The 16,992-nt window shown below is 35.9% G+C and overlaps 1 protein-coding gene across 6 annotated transcripts in view; it reads right to left on the bottom strand.

The window, feature by feature from the left end:
• INPP4B (inositol polyphosphate-4-phosphatase type II B) overlaps positions 1–16,992 on the bottom strand; it is an 851,576-nt gene that overhangs the window by 282,724 nt on the left and 551,860 nt on the right. For 5 of the 6 annotated variants that reach the window (XM_064383845.1, XM_064383847.1, XM_021666733.2 and 2 more), the window contains one exon: positions 15,438–15,517. In XM_064383845.1, the coding sequence (XP_064239915.1) occupies positions 15,438–15,517 (80 nt within the window). Of the gene's footprint in view, positions 1–15,437; positions 15,518–15,851; positions 15,920–16,992 lie in introns of those variants that run through there. The other variant, XM_064383846.1, reaches the window with a different exon arrangement.

Below are 16,992 nucleotides of genomic sequence, written 5' to 3'. Positions count from 1 at the left end.
TCTTACCACCTCCCTGCAAACCACCATCACTCCTCCCTTGAATTAAGACAGAGTCCTCCTACCTGGTCCCCTGATTTCACTCTTGCCTTCCTTCAGTCTTCTGTTCCCAACACAGCGTAAGTCAGGTTACCCTTCTGCTCAAAACTCTACTGTGGCTCCCAGCTTTACTCAGAGTAAAGGACAAAGTGGGCACAGTGCCTTTCATTTCTATACCAACTGGAACTCGTCACCACCTTGGCCTTCTTTTTTTTTTTTTTTTCTTGAGACAGTGTCTCACTCTGTCACCCAGGCTGGAGTGCAGTGGTGTGATTTTGGCTCACTGCAACCTCTGTTGCCCAGGTTCACGTGATTCTCCTTCCTCACCCCCCTAGTAGCTGGGATTACAGGTGCCTGCCACTGCACTCGGCTAATTTTTGTAGTTTTAGTAGAGATGGGGTTCCACCATCTTGGTCAGGCTGGTCTTGAACTCCTGACCTCGTGATCCACATGCCTCAGCCTCCCAAAGTGCTGGGATTACAGGTGTGAGCCACTGTGCCCAGCCAGCCTTATGTCTTTAGCTCTCCTTCATACACTGCTCATTTAACTCTTGTCTCATTGGACTTTTTACTGTTCCTCTAATATACCAATAAAACTCCTTCTTTAGAGCCTTTGCACTAGCAATTTGTTTTGTTTGAACACTACCACCACCACCATCACTGCTTCCCAACTGATGTCTACATGGTTACATTTTCCTTCAAGTTTTTCCTCTAATGCCACTTTCCAATGAGACTAGCACTGATTACCCACTGAACCAGGCTGGCCATAGGTGGGGGACGTGGAGTGTACGACCAAAGACAGGTGGGCATCAAACAGCATGGAGTTGTATATTTATTTTCAAAGAATGTAGAGGCCATCCAGAAATCAGTGTTATAAGATACTCAGGTTGATAATGAGGATAGGAATGATGACCAATATTTATTGGGGGCTATGTACCAGGCATTAGTTCAAGTATTTTGAACATACTATTGTTAAAAAATTTCAAATCAGGCTTATGAAATACAGTCTGCTCTTAGAAGTCCCAATTACAGATGAGGCTGTGAGAAGCCCTCAGAACTCCATCAGTGCCTCTGTTTCTAAAAACTTATTCTTTAAACCTGATTCTGGAAGGGCTATCTTCCAGGAACATAGGAGTTACCCGATAAAGACCAAAAACTTTTCCTTATATAATTCACTAATCACTCCTTCTAAGTAAAGCAAAAATTACTTCCTTCCACCCATCTCTTCCAAGATGGAGAAAATCATCAGGCAACTCACACTAGGAATTGAAAGTTCCTCTAACTCAAATTTTTTTTTGTTTTAGAGATGACATAACTGAAGTACAAAAAAAGATCGGCTTTCTGAAGTCATGCGTCTAATGGCAGAACTTAGACACAATTCCTAGGAGTGATGTGACTTAGTTTTCCAGTCCCAGCTGACATTATAGGTAATGTACATGGCCATCGACAGTCTGTACTAGAACCTTATGTGTCAGCTTTATATGTTGATTATTAACATGTTTGACTCAAAAATAGAAGGGGAAACTCTTTCCTAGAATGGGTATTCAGGTAATGTTATAAATGTTACAAAATGTTGCTTGCTCTCTACTTCCAGGCTGTCTTCTCGCTTCATAGTTGCCCAGCATCCTATCCTTAAAATCAGCTCCAGAAGGAGGCCCTCTTTGTCACTTGGAAAATAATTAGACTTCCTTTCTGCCTCCACCTCTCTATAGGGAAGGCATTAGGTAGAAAGTTCATGAAGCTGTAATTGAGGAATGGACCTATAAAGTCTAAAAAAAGAAAAATATTCTCCAAAAAATCCATTTTCATTTTTTTCTTCACTTAGCCCTGAAACTGAAAGAAAATTGTGCTGCGTCATTTCCTATCCATGACTAGCATTTTTGGACTCAAAGAATTTAGACGTTACAAAGACAATCTCTGAGAAAATGACACAATTTTATAGCAAATATAAAACCAGTAATATTTAACATTTCCTCTCCCTGTATCCTTCATATATTATATGTATTTTTGTCTCAATATATTTTTTTCAAATGAGCTTAATTTAAAGATAACATCACTCAAATACTACTTGTTTCAAGGACTATCGGAAGTACAGAGAAAGGAGAAACAACATGAAAGAAAGAACAGCTTGAAAACTATTTAGCTTTCTACTAAAGCATAAGAGATCCTTTTCTTTAAATCAGGCTTATAAACCCATAATTTGAAGTCACCTCAGTAATGTTATTATCACTACCAGATAGACTGGGATATTTAAGCAAAGTAATTAACTCCTGGTAATAGTAATAGAACTCTAACTTCCTTCAATGTTAAAATCACAGGCCTATCCTTAAAGTCCTTTAAAAGCTATATCTCACTTAGTCACAGAAGCAATTCATTTTCACTGATACTAGAGGCAAGTGTCAATAGTCAAAAATTTAGTGTTAGTTGGCAGTTTGCCCAACAAACAAGCAAACCCAAGAACCCTTAGAGACCATCTCTCTTATTTATTGTGTGAGTCCTGGAAAATCTTCAATTTGATTCTAGATAAGAGAAAAATAATCCCTGCTATACACCATTTCTAAGTTTAGGATTTAAACTTTTAAACCCTTTCCCTGAGAGAAACTGTATCAGAGAAATATCGAGAAGATTAAAAAGTACAATAAAATTCAGGTGTTCTGCTCTGGTCATCAACAAATAGATGAGGATTAGACCATGTTTATTATGATGCCTTAAATTTGTTTTTATCAATCAGTTTTTATATTAAGCTCTAAAGAAATGTGTTTGTTTACTTTTCAATTTACATGTCTGAACATCAGAAAGAAGTAATATTTGGCATGTCTCTACAAGCTAATTTGGTCTTTTTAAAATATATATAATGTAACATATGCCCAGTAACACTTCAGTCAGGTTCAATCAAACTTTCATTTGATAATCTGTTAATTTTAAAACTTTATTTTCTATGCAAGATGGTAAAGCTGTCCTATAGTGCAATAAACTAATCAGCCCAAGATGATGTTATGAAAAATAATTCTTAATTACATAATTTTTATATCCATTTTTCTTTTTCTTTTTTCTTTTAAGACAGAGTCTTGCTCTTGTCACCCAGGCTGGAGTGCAATGGCAGGATTTCGGCTCAAGGCAATCTCTGCCTCCTGGGTTCAAGCGATTCTCCTGCCTCAGCCTCCCAAGTAGCAGGAATTACAGGCACCTGCCACCCGCCCGGCTAAGTTTTGTATTTTTAGTAGAGATGGGGTTTCACCATGTTGGCCAGGCTGGTCTCAAACTCCTGACCTCAGGTGATCCACCTGTGTTGGCCTCCCAACGTGCTGGGATTACAGAGGCCATTTCTAATAAGCTTAAGTACATTGATCAGGGAGCTTAGCGGATCAACCACAAACCTATAGACTGAATGCAAACTGACCATCCTCCATTGCAGCACAGCATTAAAAAAAAGCAATCTGTTTATATTGGTACTAAATGTATTTAAGCAATATAAACTTGCCTATTACCTCTTCTGTCTTATTCTACATCTTTTATTTCTTTCTGTTTCATGTCATCCTTCTCTTCTGCCTTCTTAAAAATCTTTCTAGTCGTATTTTTCACTGTTTTCTATGTTTCCCTATCTTTCATGAATTAAATAGTATTCTTTTTTCCCTGGCTCAATTCTTCATCTTACTGAAGCACTATTAGGAACAATCTCTCTTAGCCACAGTTTTACTATGAAATAGCTATGCTTTACTCCAGAACAACTGACAACAGCGAATGTCATTTAATGATTTAGGTTAGAAATTCCTGAGCTAGAGTATGCTACAAAGGGTAATACATTGCCAAGAGGCAAGTAACTTCCTATCTCCGCTTTAGAATGATATCTTCAGTACAGTTCACACCTAGAACGAACTGACAATACCTTTTGTAGCAACATGGATGGAACTGGAGGCCATTATCTTAAGTGAAATAACTCAGAAACAGAAAGTCAAATACCACATGTTCTCACTTATAAGTGGGAGCTAAATAATGTGTACACATGGACAGAGAGTGTGGAATAACAGACACTGGAGACTCAGAAGGGTAGGAGGGAGACAGGGGTTGGGGGGATGCTGGTGAAGGATGATAAATTGCTTAATTGGTGCAATGTATACTATTCAGGGGATTGTTACATTAAAAGTTCAGAGTTCATCATTATGCAACATATCCATGTATCAAAACCACCCTTGCAACCCCTAAATGTATTGTAAAAAGAAAATATGTAAATAGAAATGCAAAATAAAACCTCATTGGAAACAGTTAAAAAATGATGACCTTCTAATCATCATCAGGCAGCTTAACTGGAGCAGGAATGATGAGCTCTGACCTGCTTTTTCCAGCACCTAAAGTTTCTGATGATGAAAAGATAGTCATTGGTCATAGGAAATTGAGAAGCCAATGGTAAGCTGTGGTGGGGGATGGTGACTAGACCTTTTCACTGACATCCCTGGAGGTTATTACCTCTAAATTCCTAGTAAGAGAAATTTGGGGAATACCACATGGATAAGGGATATCTTTGCTGGGCAAGGGATATCTTTGCTGGGCAAGGGATATCAAAAAAATGGAGACAAAAAAGTAGACATAGGGTAGGGAACAATCTAAGGTGTAACATCTGCACATATAAACTTGTGCTCTCTTGCCGGATGAAGTTGAAACTGAGCTCAAATAGAATGAGAATAGGGATCCCAGAGAAATACAGGAACTCTGATTCCACCTTTAGAAAGTGTTAAGTACCTATGAGCCACTAAAAATGAGGTAAGAAGACGTGGTCAGGATCAAGAATAATGTGGGTAGTCAGAGATTAAACTGAAAAAGAAGACTTACACCAGGCTGTGGGTGAAGCACCTTGTATACCCGGGCTGAGCAGATGTACAGATGTTCGTGTTCATGCTCATTGAGGAAAGAGGAGTGGTGTGGGAAAGGAAAAGAGGACATATAAAGTTTCAAGAAAGAAAAGAACATTGCCAAATAAGAATTTTACAAAGGACAAGTTGAAAATGATGCAGAGATTTCTAGCTTGGACTACGTTTAGAGTACCTAAACATAGGATGGTTCTTAATTTAACCTGAAAAAAAAGAAAAAATCCAAAAGGCAGAGCTTTCAGCAGAAGAGCTAATTCAGTTTGGGAGAGATAAAATATTAGATGATTACAAAAATATGTGTTCGCTTATCCAAGCCTAAAAAGAACGTGTCAATAAACATCAAAGAAACATTGAGTATTTTGCCACTTTTCCCCATACTTCTTGTACAAATATTACAGACTTGTGCATGGGCATGAATAGAAAATGCCACAGGTCTGTCAATGACGATGGATGGAAGACACAGGTGTGGCACCTGCATGTGGATAGATGGGGGCATGACATGTCGGGGGTGGGAGTGTAAGAGTTCATTTGGGTGAGAACCACATGCCTGCCTACAGATGTGTGTGTCAGAGAACATGCTTACGGTAGAAAATAAAACAGACAAACACACATAGACAATCACTTACACATTTCTTTGGAAAATACAGTTTTGTTGTTCTTCTAAATCAGCATTTTCTAAATAACATGACTGTGTTTCTTGGAACATAGTGTCTAATAAGCTGTTAATAAGTATCCCATGACAAAAGCTTCATGCATTCAAATTAATTTAAGAAAAGCTGCAGGGGACATGTGTCCTCTGAGAATCTTCAAGGGTCTTGAAAGGCTAATGAAGGCTCTGAGATGTCCTACAGTAAGGAAAGACACTTTCCTTTATTTTTTTTTAAGAGGACTTTCAAATTATTTGGCCACAGAATTCCTTTATTCAAAATAATTAACATATTATTCATATGTTAATAACCGAAGGGATACCGGTGTTACTAAAAAACACTGGAAAAAGCTGACATAAATGGGTCCAATGAAGCAGAAACACAATGATAATAATGAAACTGACTTTGGTAAATATGGGCAAATCCAATAGAAAATTTTCAGGTCAAATATAATTCCTTTCAGGCCTAATCATTCCTGCAAATTATCTTCAAAGATAAATTAGCTCTCAAACTTCTTAAGCAGGTAGGTCTTTGTGTACAGATATCAACTTTACGTGATTTGCATTTTAAGGGAGGAAAGATTTCAAGCTTTTCTATACAAATTGAGGAGCTATTGAAGTGTACTCTGGTATGTGTTGCCCCTTCAGTGACTGAGAGCTCTAAACCAATTTGCAATCTGACAAATCCAACACCTTTTGAATAATGCAAACTAAGAAAGTGCTAATTGGTTTCCATGGTCATACCTACAGCTTCATTTAAGTGGATTAGGAACATAAAGAAAAATGCAGAATATATAACTGCAGAGCCACTTAAACTATAAATGAAAGACAGTCTAGTTGAAATGAGAAATAAAAATACTGATAATAATTCAAATAGTAGGAAGTATAATGAACACCTGCTTTGCCATTTCAGATAGTTTATGTACAATGTGTCTTACCCTCTCTTGGAAAACAAAAACTGGCACTAGAGAAGCTAATCAACTAAAAATAAAAATAATACCTAACATTTATCAAGAACTTATCATGTGTTAGATACTGTTGTAAGCATTTCGCATTAGTAACTCATGTGATCCTCACGGAGAACCCCATGAGGTAGGTACCATTAGCATCCCTATTTCACAGATAAGACAACTGAATCTCAGACCAAACAGCTATACTGATAGGCAACAGAAGAGCCAGGATTTGGGTACAGATATGTTTCTAAATCATCTGCTCTTTCTACCTCTTTACTGTCCTAATCTCACATTTGCATGCTTTGCATTCTCCTCAAGTTCTGTAAATGGACAGGATTTTAAATCATTACAAAATGGCTCACGTTAGAGCCTTTTGAAAATTTCAGGCAACTGTGTCCCTGAGGGTCTTTAGCATAGTTAACATAAAATAATATAATCGGTTTTATAAGAAGGTGTTCTTACTTCTGTGTTTGATGTCACCGTTCATTCTCACAGTTCAACCCCAAGAAATGTCACTTGAATTCACTTCTCTGGACAGTTTTTTGTCTATTCAGCCATAAAATGAATCAGTAACCTCTAAGAGCAAAACCTTGTGTTACATTTATGAATGTCTATCCTGATTTCAATCTTTTATTGCTAACGTTTTTAATCTAAATGAGTTTTTTTTTCCCCCAACTCTGGCATGTTTCCTGATTCAACCAAACTGCTGTCCATATTTCTATTGCTGGTATGTGCTACCTAGTATTAAGCCATATGATGCCAGAATGATTAACGCCAGAATTTAGGTTGCAGGTAAGCATCCCTTCCTTGGAAAACAGAAATGTTACATCCAGATCAACGGTTAAGTCAACCCCTCTCCCACTGACAAAGTAATATAGTTTGGATGTCTCCTCCAAATCTCAGGTTAAAATGTAATCTCCACTGTAAGAGGCAGGGCCTGGTGGGAGGTGTTGCAGCCATGGGGGCGAATTGCTCATGGCTTAGTGCTATCCTAGAGATAATGAGCGAGTTCTTGCAAGATCTGGTTGATTCGAAATGTGTGGCACCTCCTCCACCTCCCTTGTTCCCACTCTGAGTCGGCTGCTCCCACTTCACCTTTTGCCATAAATAACAGCTTCCTGAGGCCTCACTAGAGACTGAGAAAATGCTGGTGCCATGCTTCCCATACAGCCTGCAAAACCATGAGCCAATTAAACCTCTTTTCTTTATAAATTACCCAGCCTCAAGTATTTCTTCATAGCAATGCAAAAGTGGCCTAACACACCAAGTTTAGAGAACTGTGGCTGTCACAATCTAAAAAGGAATTTCAACAAGTAAAGCAAGCAAACTAAGCGAAGGACTAAGGGATGGCTGAGGGACTTAGTAAGTTTCATGCAAGAATAAAGGGAAACGATATTTATAGAACTTTTCTCTAATGCAAGGCAATGCTTGGAACTTCACTGCATTTATTAATTGCCCAGAGCCACCCTGGGAGGGAGTCATTGCTACTTCCATTAATAGATGTTAAAGAGACATGCCTGGGTGATGCAGGCGGTGACTAAGCTGGGACTTGCACTCAAGTCTAGTATGAAAGTCCTATTTCTACTACCTCACATATCTGCCTAAGGAAAAAAAAAAATTGAAAGAAGATTTAGAGTTGGACAAAAGAGCTGCTTTTTTCCAAATGTGGTTACAGAGAAAAAGCATAAGACTCGTTCTACTCAACTTCACAAAGAAGAGTTGGGACTGAAGTAAAGAGATAAAACCTGGTCAGGCGCAGTGGATCATGCCAGTCATTCCAGCACTTTGGGAGGCCGAGGTGGGCAGATGACCTGAGGTCTGGATTTCAAGACCAGCCTGGCCAAGATAGTGAAACCTCATCTCTACTAAAAATACAAAAAAAAAATTAGCCAGGAGTGGTGGCGTGCACCTGTAATCCAGCTACCCAGGAGGCTGAGGCAGGAGAATCACTGGAACCTGGGAGGCAGAGGCTGCAGTGAGCCGATATCATGCCACTGCAATCCAGCCTGGGTGACAGAGCAAGACTCCATCTCAAAAAAAAAAAAAAAAAAAAAAACAACTTGAGATACAATAGAAATACTTTTCTAACACTAGACCTGTCTGAAAAATGGGAGGAAAGATTCTGAGTTTCAGTCTCCTGTCATGAAAGGGTTCTAAGGAGAAGGTGACATGCTAGGTTCAAAGTCTCCTCGGGTCTCTAAAATAATTTGATCCTAAAATTCTAAATGAAATCCAAATTCTCTGAAACATACTTGATATCAAAGAACACTTCTCAAGAATCCCCATTCCTTCCCAGTTGTGCAACCTTAGGGAGTCAGACTGCTGTTCCTCAGTTTGCTTATTTGTGAAGCAGAAATAAAATCATTTTTAGAAGATTGAGGCAAATAGAAGATTAAATAAAACATTTGAAATCCTTAATCCATCATAAACTCCAAAGAGTGTTATTCACCTCTCCCTACATGTTTATGAGGTCCACGTAAGTGTCAGACCTGTCATGGAGGAACTTCCTGCACCTTAATTTGCATCATGCCAAAAGCACAGTGAGCCTTGCTCATGTGTGTGTGCCTGGATCACTGGATCACTCTTTAGTGTGCATTTGCTGTTGACTCACATGCTTTCCTGCTTGTTCGATTTTTTTTTTTTTTTTTTTTTTTTTTTGAGACACAGTCTTGTTCCTTTCTCCCAGGCTGGAGTGCAATGGCACAATCATGGCTCATGGCAGCTTCACGCTCCTGGGCTCAAAAAGGGATTCACCTACTCAGATTTTCACATAGCTGGAATTATAGGCATGGGCCATCATACCCAGCTAATTTTTGTGGTTTTTGTAGAGATAAGGTTATGCCATGATATGGTTGCAAAGCACTGATCTCAAGGGATCCTCCTGCCTCAGTCTTCCAAAGTGCTGGAGTTACAGGTGTGAGCCACTGTATCTAATCCTGTTCACTTTCAAAGAAAAAAAAATGTAGTGTTTTGATGTATTAGGTCTTATGATGTAAGGTTTTAGTTTTTTTTCCTACACAAAAGCATAAACTTAGCTACTTATGTGCCATCCTCTTCCTCTAATTTTTCTACCCATGCTTTCAACAAAGTATAACACTATTCTGTTTTATAATTAATCACAAACGTGTTACTCTTTCCCAAAGAGTGGTTGTTGGCTGCAGTCACTTACTATTGACCTTATTTAATAATCAAAATATTTTAGACATGTAAAACTCTTACCGTTGTGGAGATTATTAGAATTAGAATCATACTTTCTGGTACCTTCCCCCTCCAAAAAAAAAAAAAAACCACACACTGGAAGAGTATTAAAAGAGAATGAAATTTATGCCAAATACACATGACTATTAAGAGGCTTAGATATGATTTTTTAAAGTCATCTCTGAAGTTTAAGTAGATATTGATAAGAAAAAATGCCATTGTAGAAGTATGCATTATACATACAATTTAAAAAATAGATTCCATACTTAAAAGCTACATAAACTTTATTTGTGTGCAAGAAAAGTATAGGGATAGAAAATGAAAGGTCTAAGAATGTTTAATTTCATTTGAAAAGAAAACAAAATTTGTCATTTAAAACCTTATTGTTGATCTATGGCTAGGGTCGTTTTCAGGTCACTGTGAGGGTTCACACCTACTTACAGGATTCCAGCAACAAACTTATTTCCGCCTACTGCCCTGTGGCCTGTAAAACATGCCTGGCCTCCCAGCCCTCAAGGTGCTACTAGCAATTTTATCTTTTTATCATCCTCACTATGCTTGTATAGAAGATGATATATCATTGCCTAAGGAGCATCTCCTTATCGCTACTTCTAGCTTTCAAGTTAAGAACATGCATTTGGAAGATTACATTAAAAATATGTGGAGTTTTTTCTTTGTTTTTTTTATTTACAGAAGCGACCAAATTGAACTTTGTGTGTGTTCATGTGTGTGTATTTAAGGAGGTTAATTAAGCAAAACGCCAAAAAATGAAAACTTAAAAACCTCACAATTTGGATCTTACATCTCTAGGCGTAAACATTTGATAAAAATGGAAAATAAATATGCATAGTTTGTGAGGAAGCAAAATGTTCTAAAATGATATAGATGCCCAAACACATATGCATCCACACAACCTATAATACATGTACATATGCATGCATATATATATACATATATAAATACTATATAAAGTAGGAGAAATTTAAAAATAGACAAAAGATAAATGTTTTTCTTTTATAGGATCTTCTATATATCTACATATTATAAAACATAATTATATATCCATTTAAGATCATCAGTGTTTCATGTTATTTGTTCCTTGAAAAGGACTACTGTAAATGTGGTAGAAATAATAAAGGAAAAGTAAACATATTCCCTTTGTATGAATAAATACTTGCACATCTCTATTCAAGAAAACTTTTTGTCATATTCACCCTGATAAAATGACAGAAAAATTTGTTTAATTGGTGGAGTGGGGGTGTGGTGACATATAGAAGGTTACAAAAGAAATAATAACGTCCTTGTTAAGACGGACTGGAAGTTTCTGTGACAAGGTAAAGTGCCCTGTACTGAAGTAAATGTGGCTTCTAAGATTTACAGCTTTTAAAGCAGATTACAACCTTTCACTCACATTACTCTGAAATTTACTTGTCTCAGATATATTCTAATGCTTAGACTGCATAATATTCACCACTTTAGACAGGTTTCACCCAGAAATGAAGTCTTGGTGTTAGCAGTACATTTAGCATTCATAAAAATGTCAGGAAGTATTAATTATGAATTGAAACTCCAAAAACAATGATTAAACTTCTACTATGTTGCAGGCAGATACAACTGAATTTTAACATAAAACATTAATAAAAAATAATGGAGATTCCTAAAACCCATTAAACAATAGAATATAAAATGGAGAAGGAAGAAAAGATTCCATTGGATCCTGAGCTTCCTACTAGTTAGTAAAATAAAAGTAGAACAGGCTTTGGAGTTAGACCAAACTGAGCTCTAATTCCTCTTGTACGGTCAGCAGCTATAGAATTTTAGACAAGTTGATAGAAAACAGGTGATAATGCTGCTTGGATTAAATAAGATAATGCATAAAAAGCACTTCACATATTCCTTGCATAGTAGTAGATGCTCAATACATTATGTTTTTTTTCATTAAATATGTAATTGGTAACATCAATGGAAATATATTAACTCTACTCCTGTACTTAGAGTATAAAATATTCTTAGTAAATGTTCGCTGAATGCATGAGCACTGAGTGAAATCCAAACTGTGCGGAGGCACACAACAAAGCCATGACAAGGCTGGAACATTTTCCTCTGTGTCATTCCTCTGAGATGAATTTCCTAGGAAACAAATTTTACCTTTGTAGTGGTTGTTGTTTTGCATTTGTGGTTGTTTAAGTACTTTAAGATCAATGTATTTTTTTCCCTGACGGCTAGTATCATTTCCACAGAAAGAATTAACTTTTATATATTTAACTTTTATATTCATAACCAATAAGACATTACTATGATGTTCCCAAGTTATGCTTGTCTGGTCCCCCCAAAAATTATGGCAGGTTGGTAGAGCAAACGATTATCAGGTGTTTCGGCAGCAAACCAGATCGAGGTCCAGATGAAGGCATGGCTCTGAGATGAGAACACATTCCATAGGTTTCCCTCAGCCTTCAATCCCCCTTAACTAGCAGGCTCTTCCCACTTTCCATCATGATTAACATTCCCAAGTTCTCCCTGGCATGTGACCAGTGTTTTAGTCATCACCTTCTGTAAGCCCAGTCACAGTGGTTAAGTCAAACATGGACGAAACTGTGAAAAACTGGTTCTGGGCCTGAGTCTTTGCTTTGCTCCGCCATTAGTAAGTTATGTGACATGTTATATAAATTTCAACTGGTTCTCTGTCTTCTCTTTTGTTCAAAGAGACAAGATGCCGGTCATTAAAATCATGGGTTTTGCGGTCAGAAATGTGTGGTTTCGTAACCTGCCTTTTCAATTTAAGAGCAGTATAACTTTACACAAATTACTTAACTGCTTTCTATACCTCATTTTCTTGATTTCTGAAATGGAAATTAATAACGGCATCTAGTTTGATGACGGTCAATGAGACATCTCTAATATACTTATCAGAGCACAAAGCACACAGTTTGTTGTTGTCATTCTTATTATCATTATTATCATTCTTACAATATTATCCAGTGTCTTTCATGGCTATAATTATAATCCTCTATACAGAAACTCTACTTTGTTTACAAGTCTAGAAGTCAGGAGTACACAGCAATTAATTAGAAAACAAAAAACAGAAAACATAATTGAGATATAAAAGAAATCAGAGGAAATAGGAACTGCCAAATGCAAAGTAGTGAAACAGAGTGGATGTAATATAAAGATACAGACAATATTACTAAAGCGATACCAAGTCCATTTAGGATGCTAGAACACTCAGAAATATAGTAAACTATGCATTTAAATAAAGATGACATATGAATAGAAACTACTTTATACATCAGAGGCATTTTCCCCAATACAGATAAACAAATGTTGTGCTACATCTTTAAAACTACCATATTTCATTAAATTTGAGCCTAAGTCTATAAATTAGATGCATGTGTCTTATTTCTTTAAGTTTTCTGCAGGAAAAAAAAAAAAGACAATAAATTGCCTGCCCTTAATCTCCAGTTCAAAGCACATATGACACAGAAGCTATATTAAATCATGATGTTCTGTGGAATTAGCTTGAAAGTTTTAGAATATGAATTATCTGATAAGAAGCCCCCAAAGAAACAGTGAATACAAGCACAACTGTAAGATTTGGGGAAGCTAAAATTAACCACGTAGAGAATGAACTTTATTCATCATCAAAGAATCCTCTTACTTCTGTGAATTTGTTTTACAGAAATCTGAGAAGTTTATTGCTTTAAAATTCACAACTATAAAAGAAATAAATCAGACACAATCAGTGTGAAGTTATATGTTAAAAAATAAAACAAAAATGTTGCTTAATCCTGATCTAATGTTCTTCTAACTCAATATCTAAGAGACAGAATCAGTGGAAAGAAAATAAATTACATCTTTTTTTTTTTTTTTTTTTAAAAACCCATCTACAAGAAATCAAGAGTCTATGATAAATCTATAATCTGTCTGGTTCATAGGGACAGAAAACAACAAACTTGGCAAAGCACAAAACTGGGAAAAATAATAACCCAGCCATTCCAGAATTGGTTTTCTAACATTATTTTTTCTAAAAAACTCAATTCTTCGTTGTTCGATTTGTTTTATATAATCAAGATCAAATGACTAGGAATCAGGGGTATTAAAATCAGAAGTAAAGAAATTTGTCTTGCTTTCATCTAAATGTGAAATTTATGTATTTCTTTTCTCTTTCAAGGGCAGTACTCTAGATTTGACCCTTCTGTTCTTGTCCTCTCAAAGGTACTGTGTGTTCACTAATTTTAATTTTACTAAGAACTTCTGGTCTCCTGATTTCCGTTTCAAACCAATGTCTAAATGTTGCACCACTATGTACTATACTGCTGATTTTAATGACTTTTATGATGTAATGAATACTGGGGCCTGTGAGTCAGTAAGATGAAGAAGAACATGCTATGCATCTTATCTACGAAACATGTGGACTGCGAGGAGTCCTAAGATAGCTCAACGTTTGATATCTCATGTTATGAATCCAGGGGCATATGGATCAGATTCAACAGTCAGGCAAGAATGATTATATTTGCTAGGTTGTCTTTGACATTCATAGCCAGCCTTTTTAGCTGACCCTTTACACTTCAAACTGAAAACAATAACAGCAGCAAAACTGTATTGGTAATAACATCCTAAAACTATAAAGATTTTTATATGTTTTCCCATACAAAATATAACACCAACACCAGATGTTTAAGAGACATAACCTAAAGAAAGCTAGAGCAGATGGCAGCCTCATTAGAATCCACAACTTATTTCTCTGCTTGATGTATTACATATTTTAAATTATATTATCTTATCAAATCAAAATGAGGAGCTTTAAGAATTAGAAAAAAATCAGAAAAAGAGAAATTCTGGATTATAGATGCTAGCATAAGCCATCACATCTTTATTGAAATAAATTATTGATTACAAGTGGGTCCTTGGTCGAAGGGGACAAACTTAAGATATTGTCCAGCTCCTTGAAAGTGGTCTCCACGTTTCATCAAAATAAGAGCATCTTAAGATTTACAAATAGTGTTCTATAAAATTTTTGTATTCATTTATACTATACAAATATTGCAAGGAAGTATTTCCAAGGTATGCATAATTATGAAAGTTACTATATAGTTAGAAAACAACTCTTTCAAAATTTGAGTTTTCAAATTTGCTTTGATTTAAAATGAAAAAGTTATTTTATTTAACGCTCTTCTTAGTAATTAGTGTGTGACTTCCTAAAGACTGTTGTCTCATCTTTGTTTCAAAGCAAACTGTACTCAGAATTAGCTATGATCTATTGTCTGTGCCAAGAATGTGTTTTAACTTATAAGTTATGTTTAATAGTATAGCACCAAAATAAACTGAAAAAAGAAAAATCAGCTTACTCTCTGTTATCATCACACTACAATATTGCCTCTAACATACTTCAAATCTAGAAAGTTATTTGATTTAAAAAGTAACATTTTGTTAAGGAAAAAATATTTAATAAAAAGATCATAATTTACTTTCTTACTTTCAAAGAATTTCATCACTTCAATGATAATGTAATATTGTTCTTTTTCTTACAAGGGCTAATAACATTTCACAACCTGAAAAGTGAACTTGAATGTGAATTAAAATAATTGCTATTTCACTATAACTTGTTGCAGTGGAGAACATTAGCTATTTGAGAGCTGACATCTAACATCTGTAAGAATTGTGACTTTTCAAACACACTGGCCATCAATAAATATCTTGGGTTATTAACTTTAACAGTGTTTCTGTAAACAAAGAGACCCACCTCAGGCTCAGGGCCAGCAATTGCTCCTTTGACTTCAGTAGCTCTCCCACTTTAAAACTGGCATAGCCCAAGAAACTTCGCTGAAAATAAGAGAAAGAATGATTTCATTAATTTGTTCTTTAATATTTTTGCTGTCACATCAGTCACACAAAATTAGTCTCTAGAAGAATAAAATATTAAATTTATTAGCTGACAAATATTTCACTGACAGAGATACAATTATCAGTAACATATCTATTTCATGGGGTAGGATTAAAGGGTGAAAATGTATCATTTTCCTTAAAAGAAAAGAGACCAACAGGCTAGAAAATAACAAGATGTAAAATACAGCACCCAGAACTTTTCACTAACTATAATTTTCTCTGCATATGAAAACTGAGGGAAAAGAAAAGATGATATATTTTCCATATTTACCAATGCTGTTGTTCTTCTTATTAGAATTCCTCAAATCACTGGCAGCAAAAACTTTGTATTCCAGATATGAGCAAATCTGTTAGTTGGAGCTATTTTTATGTGGGACTTTGTACAAGTTATAAATAGAAATGTTATATTTTCCCCCATCACAGCAATATTTAAAAGCATTTTTTCCTTTGTTATTTCTTTACTAGCATGGGACAATTTCATTCCAATACACAAAAGAGAATGACACTTACTCAGTTACATATTTTTAAATTGCTTTTTTAGCCTATTATATTAGATGCTGATGACCTATGAATATCTGCTTTCTACTCTTTTTGACTCAGTGTAAAAAATAAAACTCCAAATTGTTTTTTTTTTTTTTCTTTCCCAGGATAAAAAAAACCTGTCATCTCTTTCTAATATCCCTGGCTACTTCTGATTTAAAAGTCATACTATTATGGGATAAATAACATAAAAAGGAGTCCTCATTTTTCCTTTAAGGTAAAGGAGTAAATATGAAAATATCAAACCCATATTATTTCCTATGTCACTGCTGCCTAACAAAATGTAATAAAATAAGTCAATGCTACTTCTTCCAGAACAGTCTCTCATCATAGGTCTGCTGTCAAGCTGCACTAAAATGAGAGGCTGGACGAAGAATTTGAGGGTAACTATATCTTTTTAGAGGTAAATAGGAAGTTATTTCATACATGAAAGGCTACATCCACACTCAGAGATTGCTAGGCAGAGGAAAGAAAAGCTTTAAGTAAGAATTTTTCTCCCTCCTTTAAAAATCTTTAACTTAGATGAACTGTTCCTAAAAGGCTTCAAATCAAGTATCTGATAACACACACTGGGTATGGTGGCTTAGCCTGTCATGCCTATAATCCCAGTGACCCTGAAGGCTGAGGCAGAAGGATTACTTGAGGCCAGGAGTTCGAGGCTGCAGTGAGCTATGATTCCATCACTGTACTCCAGCCTGGGAGACAGAATGAGACCCCATTTCTCAAAACAAAAAAACAAAACAGAGAGCGAGAGAGAGAAAAGAAAAGACAAACAAGGAAATACAACTAACTCAGTTCTAAAGTTTGAGATACCCACATATTGTTAATGGTAAATCCAATTAATTGACTTAAAACCCAAAGAGGTAGTTTAG

This window comes from Aotus nancymaae, unplaced genomic scaffold, assembly GCF_030222135.1.
Source record: "Aotus nancymaae isolate 86718 unplaced genomic scaffold, 86718_ANA_hifiasm-v0.15.2.pri h1tg000033l, whole genome shotgun sequence".
Classification (NCBI taxonomy): Eukaryota; Metazoa; Chordata; class Mammalia; order Primates; family Aotidae; genus Aotus; species Aotus nancymaae.
This window is presented reverse-complemented; position numbering and strand designations above follow the sequence as displayed.